At 44.1% G+C, this 21,584-nt stretch overlaps 2 protein-coding genes and 1 long non-coding RNA gene across 5 annotated transcripts; 1 reads left to right on the top strand and 2 right to left on the bottom strand.

The window, feature by feature from the left end:
• Nucleotides 1-4,092: 4,092 nt before the first annotated feature.
• On the bottom strand, nucleotides 4,093-5,655 carry LOC115043718 (transmembrane protein 74B-like). Its single transcript, XM_029502383.1, has 2 exons — nucleotides 5,464-5,655; nucleotides 4,093-4,689 (listed from the first exon to the last, which is right to left on the bottom strand). Exons 1-2 carry the CDS (start codon nucleotides 5,653-5,655, stop codon nucleotides 4,093-4,095), a joined length of 789 nt encoding a protein of 262 aa, XP_029358243.1.
• Nucleotides 5,656-8,276: 2,621 nt separating this feature from the next.
• Nucleotides 8,277-8,871, bottom strand: LOC115043997 (uncharacterized). Of its 2 annotated transcripts, XR_003840756.1 has the most exons (3): nucleotides 8,843-8,871; nucleotides 8,642-8,767; nucleotides 8,277-8,574 (listed from the first exon to the last, which is right to left on the bottom strand). It is a non-coding gene; the product is annotated as an uncharacterized LOC115043997 (long non-coding RNA). The 2 variants fall into 2 exon arrangements; XR_003840755.1 differs by lacking the exon at nucleotides 8,843-8,871 and having other exon boundaries at nucleotides 8,642-8,783.
• A 1,390-nt stretch (nucleotides 8,872-10,261) lies between these two features.
• On the top strand, nucleotides 10,262-16,067 carry LOC115043993 (butyrophilin-like protein 1). Of its 2 annotated transcripts, XM_029502807.1 has the most exons (6): nucleotides 10,262-10,388; nucleotides 11,466-11,780; nucleotides 12,211-12,249; nucleotides 14,137-14,415; nucleotides 14,662-14,754; nucleotides 15,425-16,067. In XM_029502807.1, the coding sequence occupies exons 1-6, from the start codon at nucleotides 10,322-10,324 to the stop codon at nucleotides 15,433-15,435; spliced, it is 804 nt and encodes a 267-aa protein (XP_029358667.1). In that variant the 5' UTR covers nucleotides 10,262-10,321; the 3' UTR covers nucleotides 15,436-16,067. The 2 variants fall into 2 exon arrangements, with proteins under 2 accessions (XP_029358667.1, XP_029358668.1); XM_029502808.1 differs by lacking the exon at nucleotides 12,211-12,249.
• Nucleotides 16,068-21,584: the final 5,517 nt, after the last annotated feature.

Genomic DNA, 21,584 nt, shown 5'->3' on the forward strand with positions numbered 1-21,584 from the left:
CTGGATCTGACCTTTGACCTCCGACCCCTCAGTGTTGGGGAGGGAAGTGGAGTGTGACCGTGAGAGAAGACAGACGGTAAGTTAAAGCTCTAAATGACATGAAATGACGGAAACCTTCATTCTATACAATCACCATCAGGGGGCGACGCCGCTGGTTGTATTGAAGTCTATGGGAAAATGTCCCTCCTCCTCCCTGATGAGTTTCTGGTCTCAGTCTGAAATACAACATGATGTTCATTTAGAGGGAAAGGGGAGGCGCTAGGGGGCGGGGCTACACTGTGACTGACAGACTGAACCCCCCAATCAGAACAGAGTCCAGAATGGGGCGGAGCCACCAAATCAGGTTTCTTTTGGTTTCAAAAGAAGAAGATGGCAGCTGATTTCATGAGCCTTTGCATTATAACAAACCTTTATCCAACAGAAACATGAACTGGTGTCACTGTCACAGCCGAAATAAAATTCTAAATGAAATATTCATAAACAGACGCTCTGCCTTCTGACATTAAAGCTCTGGTTCTTGGAAAACTTCCACTGAGAGATGAGCTCATCTGAAAACCTCCTTTATTCTCGACCGTGTCTCTTTTGTCGTGTCCTCACAAGGACTTTCCACGACACTGGAGACCAGCCCTCGATATAAATAGACCCTTTCTGTGGTAACAGAGTCGCTGCCGCCTGAACAAAGATTGATTTTCTCTGTTTGACCGAGACACTGGAGTTCAGTCCTGACATTCAAACATGCCCGTCCTGTTAACACCCATTCATGTGTTTGTGTCTTTGTTGTTGTTCTTTAAACCGAACATCTGGCCGAAACCAAATGTTTCCCTCTTGAAGGTCACCTCAGCAGAGACAGAAAGGAATTGAACCTGTGACTCTGCCGTTCCACCACCAGCTCAACCTGCTCCTTGTACCTGACCGATACAGAACGTTTCTGCTGATGAAACGATCATCAAATTACTGAATTCAATTCAAATGAAATCTTTGATCAATATTGTTGAAACTTCACATTCAGCGTTTAACTTTTCTATCTGCCAGAACTGAACAAGTGTGCTCTTGCTGATGTTGGTTTTTGGAGTTTCAGCAAACTTGGAACAATAATGATTCCAAATTAACTGATTCTGATGAACTGATTAACTTAATTCACCGATTTCCTCAATTTTTTCTCAAACTAAATCATTTTTGTGACAAAAAGACACTTTAATTTTTATGTATCGTTCTAATTTTTGGGCCAAACAAACAGTTTTAAAATACTTTTCTACGTTGTTACTTCCAGCTCAAATATCATCTCGCTGTGAGCTGTCTGGTACTGAATGAATGTAAATGTTAATTATAGTTCAGAGTTGTGTTTTCATTGTTATTTGTTGGTTGTGAAGTTGCTGCTGACAGAAAGAAAACTGGTCCAGCTGTGACGCGGTTTTTCTAATTTTGCATACCTGTGTTGTGTATTTGGTTTGTATAGCGTTGGCTTCTGCTGGTCCGACACGTCTATGGCAAATATTTACAGTATATTTGTTCTACGATATAAAACGTGGTTCGTTTGAATCAAAAGCTGGAGATTAGCATGTCAGTGATGTCCAGTCACGTCCTCACAGGACACCAGTGTGTGTAGCTACATTACCCTTGGCTAAATCGCTCACAATACAGACCTTAATACATTAGCATAATAATATTGGCGTATACACAATTTACAGTGTGTTTACTCATTAAGGCATATTGTACCCTTACATGACAGAAACAACATGTTTACATATAATACAAATGAGTAGGTGCTGAATCATTAAAGGTTCATTCCAGTCAAACTTAAACTCCCAGACGAAACGTTTGTTTTCTACTTTTTAAATAAAATCTGGATTTTTTTTCTCACTTCTTAAATGTTTTAGTGGATTTTCTTTCCACTTTCAGCACCAGAAAGTAACTGGAGGACAAACTGGTTAGCATTTAGCTTTGAATTTCTTTTTCTATTTCAGGTCTGGGAGGAAAAGCTGCTGTGAGCTGATATCAACCTTCAGCACACAAACATCCAGTTTCTGATTTTATTTGTGTCCAAATTCAGAAACTGCATTTAAAGAACAAAGGTGTCTTCACGTGCGTCCTCCTTTTCCTGGATTCATTACATCCCACTCACTTATTGGACAGTTTTGTTTTTCTGATTATGATTAAAACCAGGACTTACAGCCTCATTTCGGTACAAAGGACCAGATCTTTGTAGACCAGGTCCTCAGAGGGATGAAGCCTCTGAATCAGGACACAGCTAGTTTAAAGTGATGCAGAATCTGTTGATTAATAAAGAAGAGGCAACATTTCTGGGCCAATGCAGAACGAAACGCTGGACATGTGAAGTGACATTTTGGAGGTTTTGGTGTTTGTTGTTTCATTCAAATTCAAGCCTTCAGGCACCAAACAGGAAAAAGTGGAATAAATATGAGATCTCAGAGGAGCCGACTTTCACGCCTTGACAGATTTTTTTGTCTCATCTTGTCACTTTTGAAATCTCCCGTCTCCTCCAGCTGTCTGAGCATCAGACATGTGATCCTCAGAGCTGATTCAGTTTGAAGTCGTTCCATCCTCCATCTTTTCCGAAATACAAGCAACGACAAAATCTTTCCCACACAAACAACTCGGAAAATAAAATCAGGACGTGATGGAAATGACTAAACTAAACATTGAAGTGGGTGGGTGTGATGCTCCCAGTGGTTTCTGGGTAATGTGTGTGTCATGAACTAAATTGGGACTCATTTCACTTCGACACCTCTCAGTCTGACACTCATCATTCTCTAACACCTTTTTCTGCGCCTTCTCTGCATTTCTTTACTCAAACTTTGTCCTTTTGAGCTTTTCGGTTTGATCTCTTTGTGTTTTTCATTTTTTAAAAGTCTCCTCACCTTCAGACTCAGCTGATTCTGTCTGATCAGTTCAGACTCTGAATGTTTCCTTCGTCTCCAAAGAAAAGTTCCTCTCGTGTGTTTGGGTTGTTTCTATCTTTATCTGATCAGGAGTTTTGCTTGTTAATGATGAAAAATCAGTTCCAAATATCTGATTGTCTTTATTCTGTCAACTCAGAAACATGCAGGACTGATCCTGATTGGCTGTGACATCACCCACCGGAGCCAATAGGAGCGTCCGATGGAAAGACGTGACTCCAGACGTCACTGTCAAAGATGGAGGATGAGGATGGACGGATAAACACACAGAAGGAGTCAGAGAGTCGGACTGATCCAGATCGGACAGATCAGCTGATTCTGTTTAAGGGGGAAACAGGAAGAGCCATCAGGTTTGGAAGTTGACATAAATGTGTTTTAACTGCAGAGGAACAATAACTTCAAAAGCAGTCTTTGGTCACTGATGGAGCTAAGTCTTCAAACTTCTTAAAGTTGTTGACATTTCATATTTTCAGTGAAGAATAAATGAAGAGATCAGTTCAGTCTGATGGTCACTAAGAAACATTTGTCCTTCAACATGTCTCAAATCTTTGCTTTCTGTCAAGTTGTGAGACAAACTGATCCTGGGGGGTTGAGGCTGATGACACATGTTTTTGTTTCAGCGTGTTTTGTCTGTTTTGTCCGTGTGACTGCTTCCTGATGGGTTTGTTATTAGATTATTTTATTCTCTGGCTCTGGTTTGGACTGTAGATGTGAAGTTATTGCTTTCAAAAATGTTGCCTCAATTTATTTCTGCGACAGTTTCTATCACAATTAATTAATCAAGTCAGATAATGAAAGTCAGATATTTCATATCTGTGTTCAGGTTAATCTGGTGTTTAGGATTTAAATGTTGAACATCAGTTTGTGTGATAACTGAGCATCAACACTGAATCTTTCCAGGTTCATCACACACAATGTGCTTTCACATTAGAGCTCTACTGTTTGACATCCGTCCTGGCTCTGATCCACAGACTTACCTCGTCTGAACTGGGCCGAGCCCTCAGACGTCCCTGCTGATTGGTCAGAGCAAATATCCCATAACCTCAACCCAGAACGTTGGGCTGAAGCTGAAAGCCTGGTGCTCACGATGTGCTTCTCCTGTTGGCACAAATGAGGACCTGCTCCGTTTAGCAACTGAGGGCTCGCTGAGAGGACGGCAGAACGCAAGGCTCAGCTAGTTGAGTCCGTGTGCAGAAGAAGAAGCCCCAGCAGAAGAACTACTCGGTCCTGGTTCGGATCTGGAGTCCCAGTCCGGACCTGGCTGTTGGTTATTCCCCGTCTCCGGATGTTCCACCAAAAACGCCTCGCCTCCTCCGGCCTCTCCAGTGGCCAGCTGTTTCATCCTCAGGTTGATGGAGCCATAAGTCCTCTTGGGTCGGACAAACGCCGCCCGGCGCCGGTACATCTCGCCCCGGCAGATGGACACCATGAGCAGAACCGACAGGAACATCCCCCCCAGGGTCAGCAGGCCCAGGCCCGCGATGATGCACTTGTCCAGGTGGGAGCCCAGCTGGGCGTAGTACATCTCCAGCTTCTCCATCTGGCGAGCCGACAGCAGGTCCGGGTCGACCTTGGCCTCCCGAGGGATGGTGTAGGCGATGACCACGAGGACGATGCCGCTCACCAGGAACACCAGGGCGAAGATGAAGCCGTAGTCCGCCGAGTGGTCATCAGCAGGAGTCAGCTCAGTGAAGTCCTGCCCGTCCTCCTGCCCAAGAACGCCTTCCTCCTCATCCAACGGCCTGGGGGGACGATCCTGATGCTGCTCCCCCTGGAAGAAAGATGAGGACAGGTGAGGACAGGTCAGGTGAGGAGACGTGAAGATGGGTGAGGACAGGTCAGGTGAGGAGACATGAAGATGGGTGAGGACAGGTGAGGACAGGTGAGGACAGGTCAGGTGAGGAGACGTGAAGGTGGGTGAGGACAGGTGAGGACAGGTCAGGTGAGGAGACGTGAAGATGGGTGAGGACAGGTCAGGTGAGGAGACGTGAAGATGGGTGAGGACAGGTGAGGACAGGTGAGGACAGGTCAGGTGAGGAGACGTGAAGATGGGAGAGGAGAGGTGAGGACAGGTGAGGACAGGTCAGGTGAGGAGACGTGAAGATGGGTGAAGACAGGTGAGGACAGGTGAGGACAGGTCAGGTGAGGAGACATGAAGATGGGTGAGGACAGGTGAGGTGAGGAGACGTGAAGATGGGTGAGGACAGGTGAGGACAGGTGAGGACAGGTCAGGTGAGGAGACATGAAGATGGGTGAGGACAGGTGAGGACAGGTCAGGTGAGGAGACGTGAAGATGGGTGAGGAAAGGTGAGGACAGGTCAGGTGAGGAGACGTGAAGATGGGAGAGGACAGGTGAGGACAGGTGAGGACAGGTCAGGTGAGGAGACGTGAAGATGGGAGAGGACAGGTGAGGACAGGTGAGGACAGGTCAGGTGAGGAGACGTGAAGATGGGAGAGGACAGGTGAGGACAGGTGAGGACAGGTCAGGTGAGGAGACGTGAAGATGGGTGAGGACAGGTGAGGACAGGTGAGGAACCAAACGAACCGTGCTGCTGTCAGAGGTCGAGGGCCCAGCTGCCGCCTGCTCTTCGTGCTGCTCGTCCGGCTGGTAGGAGGCGTTCTCAAAGCCGCGGGCGGACGGCGTCCAGGACGTAGAGGCCTGAGCCGCAGACACGACCTGCCGGCCTCCTCCGCCTTGGAGCTCGCGGAGCTCTACGGCGTTAAAAGAGGACTCCATCGAAACCTGCTGGGTGTGTTCATGTCTCCGCCATCGTCCTCACTGAGGAGGTGACATCCACAGTAAGAGGTCAAAGGTCTCTGTGGAGTTTCTGTCATCATGTCAGACGGTGACAAACTCTTCAGAAGTTTCTGTTTGTTTTGGGGGTTTTTTTGGAACTTGGACAAAACGAGAATTTTTTCCACGTCTGGAGACTCACAAAGCTTTTGGTGCCAACAGTGAAGCACGAAAAAACATTCAATTCACATCATCAATGTAATAATGGCGTCTCACCTCGGTAGATTTTATTTCCATTTCTTCCTCCTCTCGTCATCGCAGCCTCTTCTTCCTGTTGAGGTGAATGAAGAATTGAAACCAGAACCTCAGTCCTCATCAGTCTCCACACACTAAAGAGGAGTCCGGGCCTCAGGACAAAGGGAACCGGATCCTGTGGTCCTGGTCTACGTCATAATTCTGTTTTCTTATTTAAAGCCACTGACAGATAAAGGTGACAGTTAAACGATTTATCATGATGAAATACTGAGACGGTCCTCATCAAACCTGATTCAGTTTCCTCCAAAACATCTCTTTCCCTTTAACTCCTTCTGGGAGCTCCCGGTGCCACAGGGAGGGGGCCGGGGGGGGCCAGGAGGGCCCGGGGCCCCCCGGCCAGTGTGTCAGCTCCTGATGTGCACAGAGACGGTGTGACCTTCATACGTCAACCTGCCGAAACCTGGAGCACTAAGTGTGTGTGTGTGTGTGTGTGTGTCTGTGTGTGTCTCTGTGTGTGTGTCTGTGTGTCTCTGTGTGTGTGTGTCTGTGTGTCTGTGTGTGTCTCTGTGTGTCTCTGTGTGTCTCTGTGTGTCTCTGTGTGTCTGTGTGTCTGTGTGTGTCTGTGTGTGTGTGTCTCTGTGTGTCTGTGTGTGTGTGTCTCTGTGTGTGTGATCATATCAGGACCAGCCCGGACAGATAAGCGCCACCGACTCATTCATCATCCGACCTGAGGGCTGATAAGTCGGGCAGACGGAGGATGGAGAGTCCTGATCCTGATCCGGATCATCCAAATGAGCCAACACGGAGACGGGAAGTACCGATTTAACCGGCTGGGGGGGGGGGGGGGGTGGGGGATGACCGGGATGGAGTCGGTATCCACCGGACAGCCATCGACGGTGGCTCCGGTTAGACGGGCGGAGGACCGGAGTGACAGCGGGGTCTTACCTGCTGCAGGCGGCCGAGCAGATCCGGAGACATCCGGAGAGGAGGGAGCTGCTGGAGGATGGAGGGGATGCTGAGGGGGGAGGAAGGGGAGGGACTGAGCATGCGCAGATGAACATGAACACAGTCTGAACTCCAATCATCAGTCATGATCGATTACAGTGTCAGCGGTGGGGGAACATCAGGTCTGTCTGTCCCTGTGATGGACTCTGATCAGAATCAGAATCAGAATCAGTTACAGATGCTCCCATTCAAAAGTCTGAAGAAGTGTAAAACACTAAAATAAAATAAAATATAAATGTCCATTTGTTCCTGTACCTACAAAGTGATGAATAAAACAGCAGTCTACCAACATTTGAATATAGAATATAGAATAAACCAGCTGACTCAGAGTGAGTCAGTGTTTTCAGCCCAGTCCAGTTTATTGTCCACACAGACCGTCTGGATGGACTCAGGGGTCATCGGCACCTTAGTCCTTCTCAGGTCCACAACCAGGAGGGGACGAGTTCAGTTCGTCTGGAAAATCTGCTGAAAAACAGGCTGAGTTCGTCGGCCCCGTCCACGCTGCCTTCAACCCCCCTGCTGCCAGCTGACCTGAAGCCTGTGATGGTCCTCCGGGATGGACTCTGAAGGACTCTACTGGACTCTACTGGACTCTGATGGACTCTGGAGGACTCTGGAGGACTCTGGAGGACTCTACTGGACTCTACTGGACTCTGATGGACTCTGGAGGACTCTGTAGGACTCTAATGGACTCGGATGGACTCTGATGGACTCTGATGGACTCGGATGGGCTCTGATGGACTCTGATGGACTCTGGAGGACTCTGGAGTCTCTAATGGACTCGGATGGACTCTGATGGACTCTGGAGGACTCTACTGGACTCTACTGGACTCTACTGGACTCTACTGGACTCTGATGGACTCTGGAGGACTGTGGAGGACTCTGATGGACTCTGGAGGACTGTGGAGGACTGTGATCTGTCCAGGCTCCATCAAACCTGGAAAATGTTGATGAATGAACTTCCACAGTGATTGAAGAGGAGAGTACGGCGGCCCATTGAGGACAAAACTCAAAGATTAACGTCTCTCTCTGAATGTTCAGAACCTGGACCTGGACTCTGGTCTGAAGAGCTTTAAACCTTCATGACCATCAGGGGGCGACTGGACTGATGTGAAAAGAATTCAGATTGATATGAAACACGAAACAGATTTTCTCCAAACTGCAACAGAAGAACCTGAACTGACTCCATCTTCATCCCAGCAGCAGCCCGTCACTTTATCATGACCTTGAGCAGAAGTGAGGAGAAAAAGAAGGATTTTTATTTAAAGGTGTTCCTTAAAAATTTGAATATCAGGTTACATTTGCTGTTCAGTTTTTCTTGCTGGTTTTGTTTCGGTTCTTTCACCGGAGCAGTACTATCTGTACTTCATCTTCATGAATACTCTGGGTTCTTTCACCGGAGCAGTACTATCTGTACTTCATCTTCATGAATACTCTGGGTTCTTTCACCGGAGCAGTACTATCTGTACTTCATCTTCATGAATACTCTGGGTTCTTTCACCGGAGCAGTACTTTCATCTTTGTGCATGTACTTGTACCAGAGTACATTTTAGCTCCAACAGTAACTCTCAGTATTTTTCCTCCCCTTGTGAAGCTGTTAGATGTGATCATCAGTTCGTGGTTCCTCTGCAGGTCTGCTGGAGGAATTCATCTGATCAGGATCTGCAGAAAAGACATTTCATTTCTGAGGAAACAAGAGAGCAGTTATACTGAAATGACTTCTGCTTACTTTTCTTCCTGTGATTTTCAGAGTCCTTGATGAGAAAGAACTGAACCAGAGCTAAAACTGTTGCCACGACCAAAAAACTTCCCAGTGGGATCCACATGTAGACACGGCCGCGATCAAAGAGTTCCTCTGAAACATGATAAAATCTCTCAGAATCATTGTGTGTAAAATGTGGAACTTTCTGTGAAAACACTGAGATCTCACTTGGTAAAGAGAACTGAGCTTCAACAACATGGAGATCAGTTTGATGGTTTTATTGTATGAAATCACTCAGAGAGCTTTGATTTGATTTAAACCTCTGTGTAAGATGTCATAATGAAAAGACACATCCAAGTGGTTTGTCATGAAGGAGGCTCACAGGATCATCTACTCCGAACGGTGTGGAGACAAACAGGAAGTCAGACTGACAGCAGTCTGTCTCTGACACACTCCGACTGATGCTTTGTCTCATTTAAACAACGCAGTTTAGATTTGTTGTTTCTTGACTAGAAAGGAAATGCACTCCTCGAGCTTTTAACATTTACAGGGGGGCACAGAGCATGTTTACTGGGGCACGTTCACGTGCTTGACCCCAAACGGGCTCATTAGGATCTAAACCTTCAAGGTTTCTGTTCTGGAAAAAATCCAGATTTTCCAATAAAATGAAAAACAAAACAGTTTGACATTTCCACAGAAGAATGAGGAGGTAAAGGAGAAGTTGTTCCTCCGCTGCTTCACTTCAAAAACTCTTGATCACAGCTTTTAGGAGATTAAAGCTGACGTTTGAGATACTCCGGACGAAAAGTTTCTCTTCTGTAAAATGAACGGAGAAAGAAGATCAGAGGAACTGACCTCTGAGCAGCAGAAGTCAGAGTGAAGACATTTCCCAGCCTCCTCCAGCCTGAAGCAGCTGAGAGACTCATTCCTGTCGTTCAGGGTGAAGACAGAAAACTAACGGAGCATCATACAAGTGAACGTTAAAGCAGCAGCACACTGATCACTGCTGTGAACGTTCATCTCTCTTTGCTGTCTGTGTGGGGTTGTGTTTCATGGGACGTCAGCTGATTGGACAGACTGTCTGTGTGTTCCTGCAGGGGTTCGGGTTAACCCTAACCCACACAAAAGGAGCACAAAAAGAACCCACAACCACACATTCATGAAAAACTGAAAGTGCTGAACTCTCATTTTGGGGAAGTGGCTGATTTCATTGGACCTGAATCTGAAACCTGATCTGAACCTTAAACTTTTCTCCAAAATCAACACAAGACTCACTAAGTCTCTGTTTCTCCAACACAACAAACATAAATAAATAAAAATTAAAAATCGAAGGGTCAAAGGTCACAGGTCTGTCGGCCATCTTGTTCTTTAGAAACCAGATGAGGAGAAGGTGGATCTGAGCCCCCTTCAGGTCAAAGATCAGACTGAAACTGTAACAGGAAATGAAAAACATCGATCAGATATTATAAAATAAAAAAACTCTAATTTTATTTCTATTTAAATAAATAAACAGATGAGCTCCTTCGGCTTTTCTTCATTTTCCAACATCACTGAATGGATCTGATGAGCAGGTTCAGTTTGTGGATTTCTCTGCACTTCTTCACTCTCTCCTTCCTTCTGATGATGCAATGACCATGTGAAGGGGCTGACTGCGAGAATCGAAAGCGTTCTGCAGAAAAGCTGCAGGTTTGTGTGCCAGCTGCAGTTATGGAGCTGCTTCCTCTGTGTGTGTGCGTCCTGATGTGGGCTGCAGCAGCGTCTGCCGAGGAACCCGGTGAGAAACTGAGCTGCACACAAAACAACAACTTTGTGTTTGTAAAAGTCGTTTAAAAATCTTTCTTCATGAGTCGGCGACAAACTTTTCTGTTCATATTTGTTTAAAAAGTTGGCTGTTACTTTTAATTTGACAGCGACATAAATGTGAAATCATGTTCAGGTTATTTGAAATTGATGAGACTGGGCAAAGATTTGTTAATATAAAATATTAAACTGTTATTGTCACAAGCACAGGTGCTGATTTATACAAGAAAGAACTGATGTAGAAAACTAATATACACATTTCTTATCATTGTCAAGCTTTTGTGTTATTTTGTTGTCTGATGTGAACAAATTTTCACGGAAATCTAAAGTGAGCAAAAAAAAAAAAAAAAAATGATTCTTTCTCCAAAAGAAAAGAATTTAGTTTTTAATAGAATAAAGTGATTTTTCATTTACACCCAAAAAACAACTTGCTGTTTTAGCTCACATCAAGTTTAACAGTTTTCATGTGTAACTGTAACTTTAAATGTTCTCATAGATCATAATTTAAATTATTTTACAGATTTCTGAATTTATCTCACTGAGCCAAACGCCCCTCAGACATGGAGGCAAAAACACCTCGAGCTGTCTAAACGGCTGAGGAAGCTGAGCCGACCACACACACACACACACACACACACACACACACACACACACACTCGTCTTTACTGAGGTGATCACTTCACTTCCTCATTTCAAACGTCTTCAGGAGAAAAAGAAACTTTCCCACATTACGGCCTCTTTCATAACACGAGTCTGTTTGAAACGTCCCAGAATGAAAATAACATGACGAAATAATGAGATGTTTGTAATTTTCTGATCATCTTATTTCCTGCTGAGCCGTCTGTTGACTGAACATTTAGTGTCACTGAAACTCTTCATTCTGTGGATGGACACCTGTTTATTTAGAAACGAGTCATTTTACAACAAACAGACAAACCAAACAGTCAAATGTCTCAGAATTTGTATTTGTAAAGTTGTTTCTGTCTTTAAGTGAAAGTATTTTATTCTAAATTCTTTTCTTTGTCTAAATCCAACATGTTTTGTCTTCCAGGACCAGAGATCACAGTGATAGAAGGACATGATGTGACTTTACCCTGTTCCATCTCAGAGGATATTACAGCTGAGAGGTTTGACTGGAGGGCTGACGGTCAGAAGGAGGTTTATGTGTATGAAGGTGGTCTTTCTTCCAGTAAAGATCTATCAGGTCAACATGAGCAGTTCAAAGGTCGTGTCTCACATTTTCCTGGAGGACTGAAGGACGGAAACGCCTCCATAAAGATCAGCAACACGAAGGTGTCTGACAGTGGAAAGTACAGCTGTGAATTTAGACGTACAAATCAGACACAGCACGTGAAGCTTCTTGTTGGTGAGTGTTTTCATCAAACTCCTGATTATTCACTGATCTGATCTCAGATCAAACATCAGAATACACATCTGGAGGACCTCGTCCCCACAGACCTGCAGCCACATCTGGGCTGATTCCCTCTGAAGGATCAGACATGTTGGATATCTGACACGTTCCAGTTTAGTTCATTCTGAACAATCACCTTTCAGCAGTTTGTGGTAGATTAAATTTGAGATGAATCTACTTCAGACTGATGAAACGAGATTCAACTAGAAAGGTGTTTGTTTCCAGCTCAGCATTAACATGAACATCTTTGAATGTTGTTTTTAAACTTAGACGTTGGTGAAATTGGTTTTAGGTAGATCTGTCATACATTCCCAGGTTTGTTATCTGTTTCCTACACGAATGATTTCACAAACTAACATCTGTTTTGCTTTGTTCTTCCTTTTAGATGGTCCCTTAAAAGACAGAAGTGACGAAAACATCCCAGGTGAGTCGTGATTCTGATGACGTCAGTCGTCCTGTTGTAGCCTTGTACAATATCATTGAAGGATATCATGATTAGCTGGAAGTTCACACATTAATTGTTCTTTGACTTAGATATTTCTAACATTAAGCTGCGCATTCAGAATATTTCAATGTTTGTGTATCCGTGTTTGCTTCCCTTTGTCTTATATGACAGCACCCATCCAGCATCAGACACATTTTAATCCACATTTTAATGTGTCTAAAAAAAAAAAAAACTGAAAAAGAGGTGCTGAACTAAAAGATTGAGGAATTAATTTTCTAATCCTTAAAAGTTCTTTAAGTTCTTGTTTATCAGAATCAGTTGGGAACTCAAACAAGTAATGTGATTTGGTTCATTTTACTCTCAGCATGTGAGTGTTTTTAAATGGGAGATATGTTCATGACAAGGTGAAAGTAAACATATAAAATTGGACGGACAAGACAGTGAGAAGAATATATAATATAAAAAATATAACTTTAAATATTAATTCACAGTGAAGATTGAAAAAAAATGTGCAAATAGCCTGAGGATAAAATACGCCATGTGTTATTTAGAGTCCTGTACTTGAATGCTCCGACAATGTTCATCAGACTGACGAAGAAACTGGGTAAGAAACTGTCTCTGTGCTGGCTGGTTTTCAAAAACAGCACTCTGTAGCGCCTGCCTGGAAGGAGATGTTTTAAGAGTTTGTGTCCTGGATGGTGGGAAGATCAGCACTGATGGTCTTCTCTGCAGACCTGATTGTCCTTTGCAGTCTGGTCCTGTCCTGTTTTGTGGCTGAGCCAAAGCAGACAGTGGTGGATGTGCACAGCAAAGACTGAATGATGGCAGTGTAGAAGATGACCAGCAGCTCCCGTGGAAGGGCTTGAGCTTCCTGAGCTGCTGTACCAAGTACAACTGCTGGGCCTTCTCCCGGACATTGTTTATGAGTGAGGACCACCTCAAATCCTGTGAAAGGTGGATCCTCGGAATCTGAAGTTACCTACAGTAGGCACTGTGTTTTTGAGGATGGTGAGAGGCAGGAGTGTGTTGAGTGAGGATGGTTCTGAATGCATCACTGGACCAGTCATTTACAAATTTCAGGGGCTTCACCGACCAGTCCCCTGAGGTGCAGTTGTTTGTGTAGGGAGAGAACACACCTCTGGGTGCTGATGGTCCTTATGCCAGATGTGATACTCCCCAACTTCACCTGCTGTTTCCTGTCAGCCAGGACGCTGGTGATCCACTGACAAGTGGAGGTGGGCACAGTGAGCTGGGTGAGCTTCTGGGGGAAGATGTCTGGGATGACAGTGGTAAAAGCCGAGCATGGCATGCATCCCTGGGTAGTCAAAGTGGTGCAGGATGTAGCCAGTCCCACATTGACTGCATCATCAGCCAACCTATTTTCCCAGGAGGGAAACTGCAGGAGGTCCAACAGGGGGCTTGTGGTGTCCTTCAGATGGATCAGCACCAGTCTCTCAAAGGACTTCATGACCACAGATGTCAGGGCAACAGGTCTGTCATCATTTAGTCCTGAATGGTGGACTTCTTGGGGACTGGGATGTTGGTGGAGTGAGCAGGAGGGAACTTCACGCAGCTCAAAATATCTGTTCAAGATCCAGATGAAGATGGGGCCAGTTTGTCAACACAAACTCTCAGGCAGGAAGAGGACACGCCATTTGGTTTCCTGGTTCCTGGCATTCCTGGTTTTCTGTTTCCTAAAGAGTAGACAGACATCTTCCACACAGATCTACAGTGCAGGCAGAGAGACGGGGGGGTGGGGAGTGAGGTGAGGGTGAGCAGATAGGAGGTGTGAATGGCTCTCTTTCCAATCTGCAATAGAAACTGTTGAAGTCATCAACCAATCAGGGATTATGATTATGTCAACAGGTGCAGCTCCAAAACCATCTGTCACAACGCTGCAAAGAGGAGAAGACTGGGAACTGTTGCAGTGTCAAGTTCTTGGAGCTTCACCCAAACCTGAAGTCCAGTGGAAGGACAGAGAAGGAAACATCCTCCCTGCTGAAGAACCAAAGATCTCTGAAAGAGGAGGAAGCTACGACATCACCCTCCAAATTAAAGTGACCAAGACCGGCTACTATCGCTGTGTATCTACACAGGAGAGCATCAGACATCAGACTGAGGCTGAGACCTACGTTCATTTTGACGGTGAGATTCTTCCTCTTGGTATTTTAATCTTCGGATGGTTTTAAATCCTCCTTTGTCGATAGTTTTCACAGAGAGTTCTTCTTACCCAGTAACAGAACAAAACATCTGATGTGAGGACTGACATAAATCTGATGGATTAGAATGATGTTTGAGAAACGTCTGAACTTGTTTTCATAGGTTTCAGCAGCATGCACATCTTCAGTGACGATCTGAGTGTATGCTAAATGATTTTGTTCTGTATTTCAGGGGGAACGAACACACTGGTCCGTCTGTACGTGGTTATTGCAGGGTTATGTCTTGCTTTACTTCTTGGAATAGTTTTCTGCATATGTCGCACTAGTAAGTTCAAATCAACACATCCAAATAGATTTATTCAAACTTAAGACAGTTATCATGACTGTCCTTAAATGTCTTTTAAGCAGAGCTCACATTATGAATCATCTTCATCCATGAGTTGATCAGAGTGTCCCTTCTGGTATTTTACAGCAGGTTTTACCTTTTAGCCCGTTAAAGTGTAGATACTTCCGAATATCAGTTTACCTCTGTGTTTATCCGTCCATTCTCATCCTCCATCTTTGATAGATGTCACAGCCAATCAGAGTGCGTCATTCAGAGGCCTAGCTGCCAAAGTCTCTGGATATTTGGAGCTGATTGTTCATCATTACTGCTCCAAAGAATGAGCAGAACTCCTGATCAGATAAAGATAGAAACATCAGCTCAGCTGTAGAACGACCTAAACACATAATTTTACAAATACAAAGACAATTAATGCTGATCAATAATAATACTGACACCAATGTCACATTTGTTCTAACAAGTCAAACTGTATCTCAGGATTTATCATGACGCTCTCTGTTTATGGGCTCAGGATCTCAGGAATGTAACCAAGGCAGAGACCATGTTCAACCTGATTATGAATGACAGACTTGACCACAAGTAGTTGAATAAATAAAACATCCTGCTGACAGTTTAGGTTTTCTTCCATGTAATTTTGTTTTCTCTTCTGCAGGAAGAAAATAAAGTCATCCACATCAGTCCTGAGCCATCAGACGTGTGCAGTGGGTCCTTTCTGATGTGTGAACCAGTTTAGAACGGGAAACTGGATCATTTCAAAAGCTTCTTATCATTCATTCCTCTTTAAAAGGTCTTTGTAATAAACTTGCATGAAAAGTACTTCTCAAATAAAGATTGATTAACATGAACACACTGATCAGAACAGACTGACAACGTGTCACATTGTGATCTGATGGAAACATTCAGGTTCACCTGAACAGTCGAGGCTCTGTCAGGGCAGAAAATAAAAACCTGTGTCAGATTCAAACTACAGAATTCATCAGTGATGACAGAACATCTGGACCGCCAACAGACTGGAAACACCGACAGACCGGAACCAGAACTCCGGACCAGGTGACCAAAAGAAGGAGAATTAGTGGAATCAAATAAAACTAATGGAAAAACGAGCATCGAGGTTTGGACAGTTCTGGTTTCTGCGTCACTTCCTGCCAGTCCAACATTGATCATCCGAACCGACCCAAACTGATGACCACATTCCTGAACTTCAGTCAACATGAAGTCAGACTCAGAGCGCCACCTGCTGGACACCAGAAGTCAGTGTCACATCGTCACTTGTCAGATATACGTCACACCTGCATATGTATGGAGGAGTTTTTGTGCCACTATGAAATAAATAAATACTTCATTAAATAAATTAATAAATATATAATTAAATAATTACTTAAATGTGTCAATTGAAATACCAATTGATTTTATGTAAAAACACAATTATTTCAGTATTTAATTATTTTTGTGGTCCTGTGATGCAGTGTTTCATGAATTTATTTATCTGTCAAAGTCAGTGGGCGGGACTAATGCCAATCTACTGTGATCCATTGCTTTGGTCTGAAGTCTGTGCGGAAGCCTTTCAAAACATGGCGGCAATAGAGGACGTGCATGAACTTTCACGGGAGTTGTTGATCTTTTAGACCTTGCTGAATATGTGGAAGCAGGACCTGCAGACCCAGAGCATGCTTGGTCTGCGACCAAGTTATGGCTGCAGAGTGACTGCAAATTTAGAAGAAGTGCTCCGCTGCTTCTCTGGTACCAGGACACAACAGACAACGCACACAGGGACCGGGGCGTTGGGCATTCTGACTTCAGTTCTGGAACATCAAGTTCTTTCTGGAGCACCAGCTTGTCTAATTGCAGCAATGCTTGGAGTGTCAAAGATCAGAAGGCGTATGAAACAAAACGGCCTGCCAGATTTCGACTGCGAGTAGATCCTGCAATTTTTAGAAATTCAAATACTCCCCCTTCTTGGAGTTTCAGGAACACTTCCATAAGTTTGTTAAAACCATCATCCCCTGTGGAAAAAAGCACATCATACTGACTTACCAAAAACTAAACAAGGCCTGTGAAAACTTACCAGGTGTTCACAACATGACGTGACAAACTACACAAGTATGAGTCAAATATGGACATTAAGAAACGTATGTCTTTGAAAAAGAAATGGAAATGCTAAGTAGAACTGCACAATTTCAACTTGCCACAGACAGTAAACTTTATGGATTAGCTAAATTCGTTTTACTCATCCAAAAATGTGACTCTTTGCCCTCCAAGTCCTGAAGAAAGAAGCTCCTCTTTAAGCCAGACATCAGACTTCGGTTTGTGTTGGTGGTCTCTCTTGTTCCTTCTGGCTCAGAGAGTTTTGATACTTCAGCTACAAGACAGAAAAATATCACAAATCAATCAGCTAAAGCAGCTAGTCTCTGGGACAGGTCCGCTTCTCTCCGCAGCTCCGGGGAACTTCTCAGCATTTTGTCCGACTCTGCCACTCGCGGGACGGAACGATTGAATGATTATTATTGACCCAGTTCGGCAGTCTGTGCGGACCTTTGTGCTGTTGTGTACCGGAGTGTGTTCTCCAGCTCTGCGTCGATCCGTGATCTGGATTCGATCTGTTTTGACTTGATGCTCTGGGTAACCAATCAGGCGTTAGTCCCGCCCACTGACTTTGATGGGTGAGTTTGACAGATTAAATTAATTAATGAAACACTGCATCACAGGACCACGAAATGATTAATTAAATACTGAAATAATTATGTGTTTTTACATTAAATCAATCGGTATTTCAATTAATAAATAACACATTTAAGTATTTAATTAATGACTTTTTTATTTAATGATGTATTTATTTATTTCACAGTGGCACAAAAACTCCTCCATACTTTTGGCTCTCTGAAGACAGGTACATGCAATGTACCACTCTGACCGGAAGGTGTCAGTGTGAGTCCATTAATCACCACAACAAAACACAACATGACGTAGAACTGGCGCCACCTGCTGTCCGCTCTCTGACTCTGATTTCAGCTGATTCATCAGTCTGATTGAATTGGACTGTAGTGGAGAGCCGGACCGCCATGGAGCTGCTTCCGGTGTGTCTCTGGGTCCTGATCTGGTCCGGATCAACGTCAGCTGCTGAAGCCGGTGAGAACCATCAGGGACAGCTGACGTCAGCACCGGCACCTGTGACGATGCTGTTAAACGGCCGGTGACGTCATTGAATGACATCATCCGTTAATAACAGCCGTTAACAGAGCTGCTCCGGTCCAGAGGAGGTTTGGGACGTTATGACGACACAGGACAAGTGTAGATGAGTGTGTGAGTCTGTGTGTGTGTGTGTGTGTGTGTGTGTGTGAGTCTGTCTGTTTGTCTGTCTGAGTGTGTGTGTGTGTGTGTGTGTGTGTGTGTGTGTGAGAGTCTGAGTGTGTGTGTCTGTGTGTGTGAGTGTGAGTCTGTCTGTGTGTCTGTCTGTCTTGGTTCAGGGCGTTGTGTGTGTCTGTGTGTGTGTGTTGGTTCAGGGCGTTGTCTATGTGTGTTTCGGTTCGGGGCGTTGTGTGTGTCTGTGTGTGTCTGTGTGTGTCGGTTCAGGCCGTTGTGTGTGTCTGTGTGTGTCTGTGTGTGTGTCTCCATCCTCTCCAGATCACAGATGTTGTAGATTCTGATTTGATTCTGTCGTTGTTCTCTTTTTCTCTGATCAAATCTAAAGTGAGTTCATTTGTGTTGTTGTGTTGTTGTGTTGTTGTGTAGTTGTGATGAACTCCGTCACAGCAGCAGGTGCTCAGGTGGTTCATTGGTTATTGACTGATTGTCATCATGAACATTCAGCTCAGGTGATGTTCAGGAATATTGGACCTCCTCCACCTTTCCGTGGTAACACTCCCTCCTTCTCAGGAAAATGAGGGTGGAGATGTTGTTCCTGATGATTGTTGATTTATCTCCACCTCTTCTATTTCTCCCCCCCACCTGAACCAGGGTCTGTATCCCCACCCCGCTTTCACTGGTGCAGTTGGTGAGAGGTCAGAGTAGGTGATAGTGCTGTTTGAGATAGTGTCTTTGTGTGAGGAGTGGTGATGGCTGCCATTAGGAGGGTGACTCTGGGACGCCAGTGTTCACGGTCTAGCCTCCTGGAGGTGTTGTGGGCCTAACTAGACGAAACACCGGTGAAAGGAGGTTCCCACCTGATGACCCCAAAGACATGATAGCTACCACCGCTCACTGGCCGAGTTGGATATTATCTGTAGGGAATATAGAGCAGGGTGAAATTTTGTTGCTAGGAAGGTGATCACTGAGTCTGGTCCATTTTTTGTCGCACAAGTTTCTTGTGTTTCTCTAAAAAATGTGGAGCAGTGAAACCTGTTAGTTCAGTTCTCAACTGTTTCTGAGGACACGCTTTGTTTTATCTCGTCTACAGGAGCCTGGAGGGGTCAGCTGAGTTTGTATCAGGGCGGCCTTCATGAATGAAGCAGTCAGGAGTCGGTTTATTAGGAACACCCAGATCAAAGAGATTCAGTCTGAATCAGCAGTCATGAAGGTTACACTGTTCAGTTTGTGTGGATCAGGTGTCGTCTCACCTGTGTGATGGTTGGTAGGATGTAGTTTGTGTTGTTCAGTCTGCCCTCGTTGATCTGGATCAGAAGGTGTCACATTCTTCCTCCTTTCCTTCCTGACTGACTGACAGCTTCCTTCATTGTGTAACTTCTGGCTGGTTTCTCTGCTGAAATATAAAACCTGCAGAATCTGAACCAGAATGAAATAAAAAGCACAGACGGCTTTGATTTAATGTTCATATCCATGTTGGAGCCGGAGCTCTGAATGAATATGAACATAAACTGACTGCAGATTCACCTCATTGTCTTCAACATATCAGTGTTTAATCATCATAATGATGGATTTACTTTAAAACAAATCAGAACAAACAGAAACAGCAAAATCCCTGAAAACAGACAAACAGCTTCGTCCTCAATAATATTAATCAGGATAATAAATTCAGAAACGTCATTATGCTGTCAAAGTGGCTCTAAAACATTTCCTGGTCTGTTTGTCTTCAGCTCCGTCAGGTCTGGACATGAAACTGTCTGTCAGTGGCTGATTGGTGATGACATCACTTCCTGTAGCAGACGCCATCTTGTGTCCATGTTAATAACAGCCTGTAAATTCCTCCATCCCATGGAGTTCACTGGTGGTTAATATTTGTTGTTGCAGCAGCTCAGCAGTTAGATTGTGTTACCTGTTCACAGTGAACACGGCAGCTGATTGTGTTGTTTTCCTGTCGAACACACACAAACACACAGATACGTTGATTTTTGTGTCTTTAGTGAATAAATGTGGTTGTCTGTATTTAATGTTGTGGCCTCAACACTGTAAATGTTGTTGTCATGACCTGATTTTACTCGTTCAGTTCTTTAAGATGTTTTATAAGAAAATAAACCATCAGCCTCCACAACACTTTGACTTCAAGACAAAAATCACAACACAACTGAGGTGTGGAGTCTGTGATTATATTTCTAAATAACACAATAATTAAAATCTGTTTTGTCTTCCAGGACCAGAGATCACAGTGATAGAAGGACGTGATGGAAATGACTAAACTAAACATTGAAGTGGGTGGGTGTGATGCTCCCAGTGGTTTCTGGGTAATGTGTGTGTCATGAACTAAATTGGGACTCATTTCACTTCGACACCTCTCAGTCTGACACTCATCATTCTCTAACACCTTTTCTGCGCCTTCTCTGCATTTCTTTACTCAAACTTTGTCCTTTTGAGCTTTTCGGTTTGATCTCTTTGTGTTTTTCATTTTTTAAAAGTCTCCTCACCTTCAGACTCAGCTGATTCTGTCTGATCAGTTCAGACTCTGAATGTTTCCTTCGTCTCCAAAGAAAAGTTCCTCTCGTGTGTTTGGGTTGTTTCTATCTTTATCTGATCAGGAGTTTTGCTTGTTAATGATGAAAAATCAGTTCCAAATATCTGATTGTCTTTATTCTGTCAACTCAGAAACATGCAGGACTGATCCTGATTGGCTGTGACATCACCCACCGGAGCCAATAGGAGCGTCCGATGGAAAGACGTGACTCCAGACGTCACTGTCAAAGATGGAGGATGAGGATGGACGGATAAACACACAGAAGGAGTCAGAGAGTCGGACTGATCCAGATCGGACAGATCAGCTGATTCTGTTTAAGGGGGAAACAGGAAGAGCCATCAGGTTTGGAAGTTGACATAAATGTGTTTTAACTGCAGAGGAACAATAACTTCAAAAGCAGTCTTTGGTCACTGATGGAGCTAAGTCTTCAAACTTCTTAAAGTTGTTGACATTTCATATTTTCAGTGAAGAATAAATGAAGAGATCAGTTCAGTCTGATGGTCACTAAGAAACATTTGTCCTTCAACATGTCTCAAATCTTTGCTTTCTGTCAAGTTGTGAGACAAACTGATCCTGGGGGGTTGAGGCTGATGACACATGTTTTTGTTTCAGCGTGTTTTGTCTGTTTTGTCCGTGTGACTGCTTCCTGATGGGTTTGTTATTAGATTATTTTATTCTCTGGCTCTGGTTTGGACTGTAGATGTGAAGTTATTGCTTTCAAAAATGTTGCCTCAATTTATTTCTGCGACAGTTTCTATCACAATTAATTAATCAAGTCAGATAATGAAAGTCAGATATTTCATATCTGTGTTCAGGTTAATCTGGTGTTTAGGATTTAAATGTTGAACATCAGTTTGTGTGATAACTGAGCATCAACACTGAATCTTTCCAGGTTCATCACACACAATGTGCTTTCACATTAGAGCTCTACTGTTTGACATCCGTCCTGGCTCTGATCCACAGACTTACC

This window comes from Echeneis naucrates, chromosome 5 (genome assembly GCF_900963305.1).
Source record: "Echeneis naucrates chromosome 5, fEcheNa1.1, whole genome shotgun sequence".
Lineage (NCBI taxonomy): Eukaryota > Metazoa > Chordata > Actinopteri > Carangiformes > Echeneidae > Echeneis > Echeneis naucrates.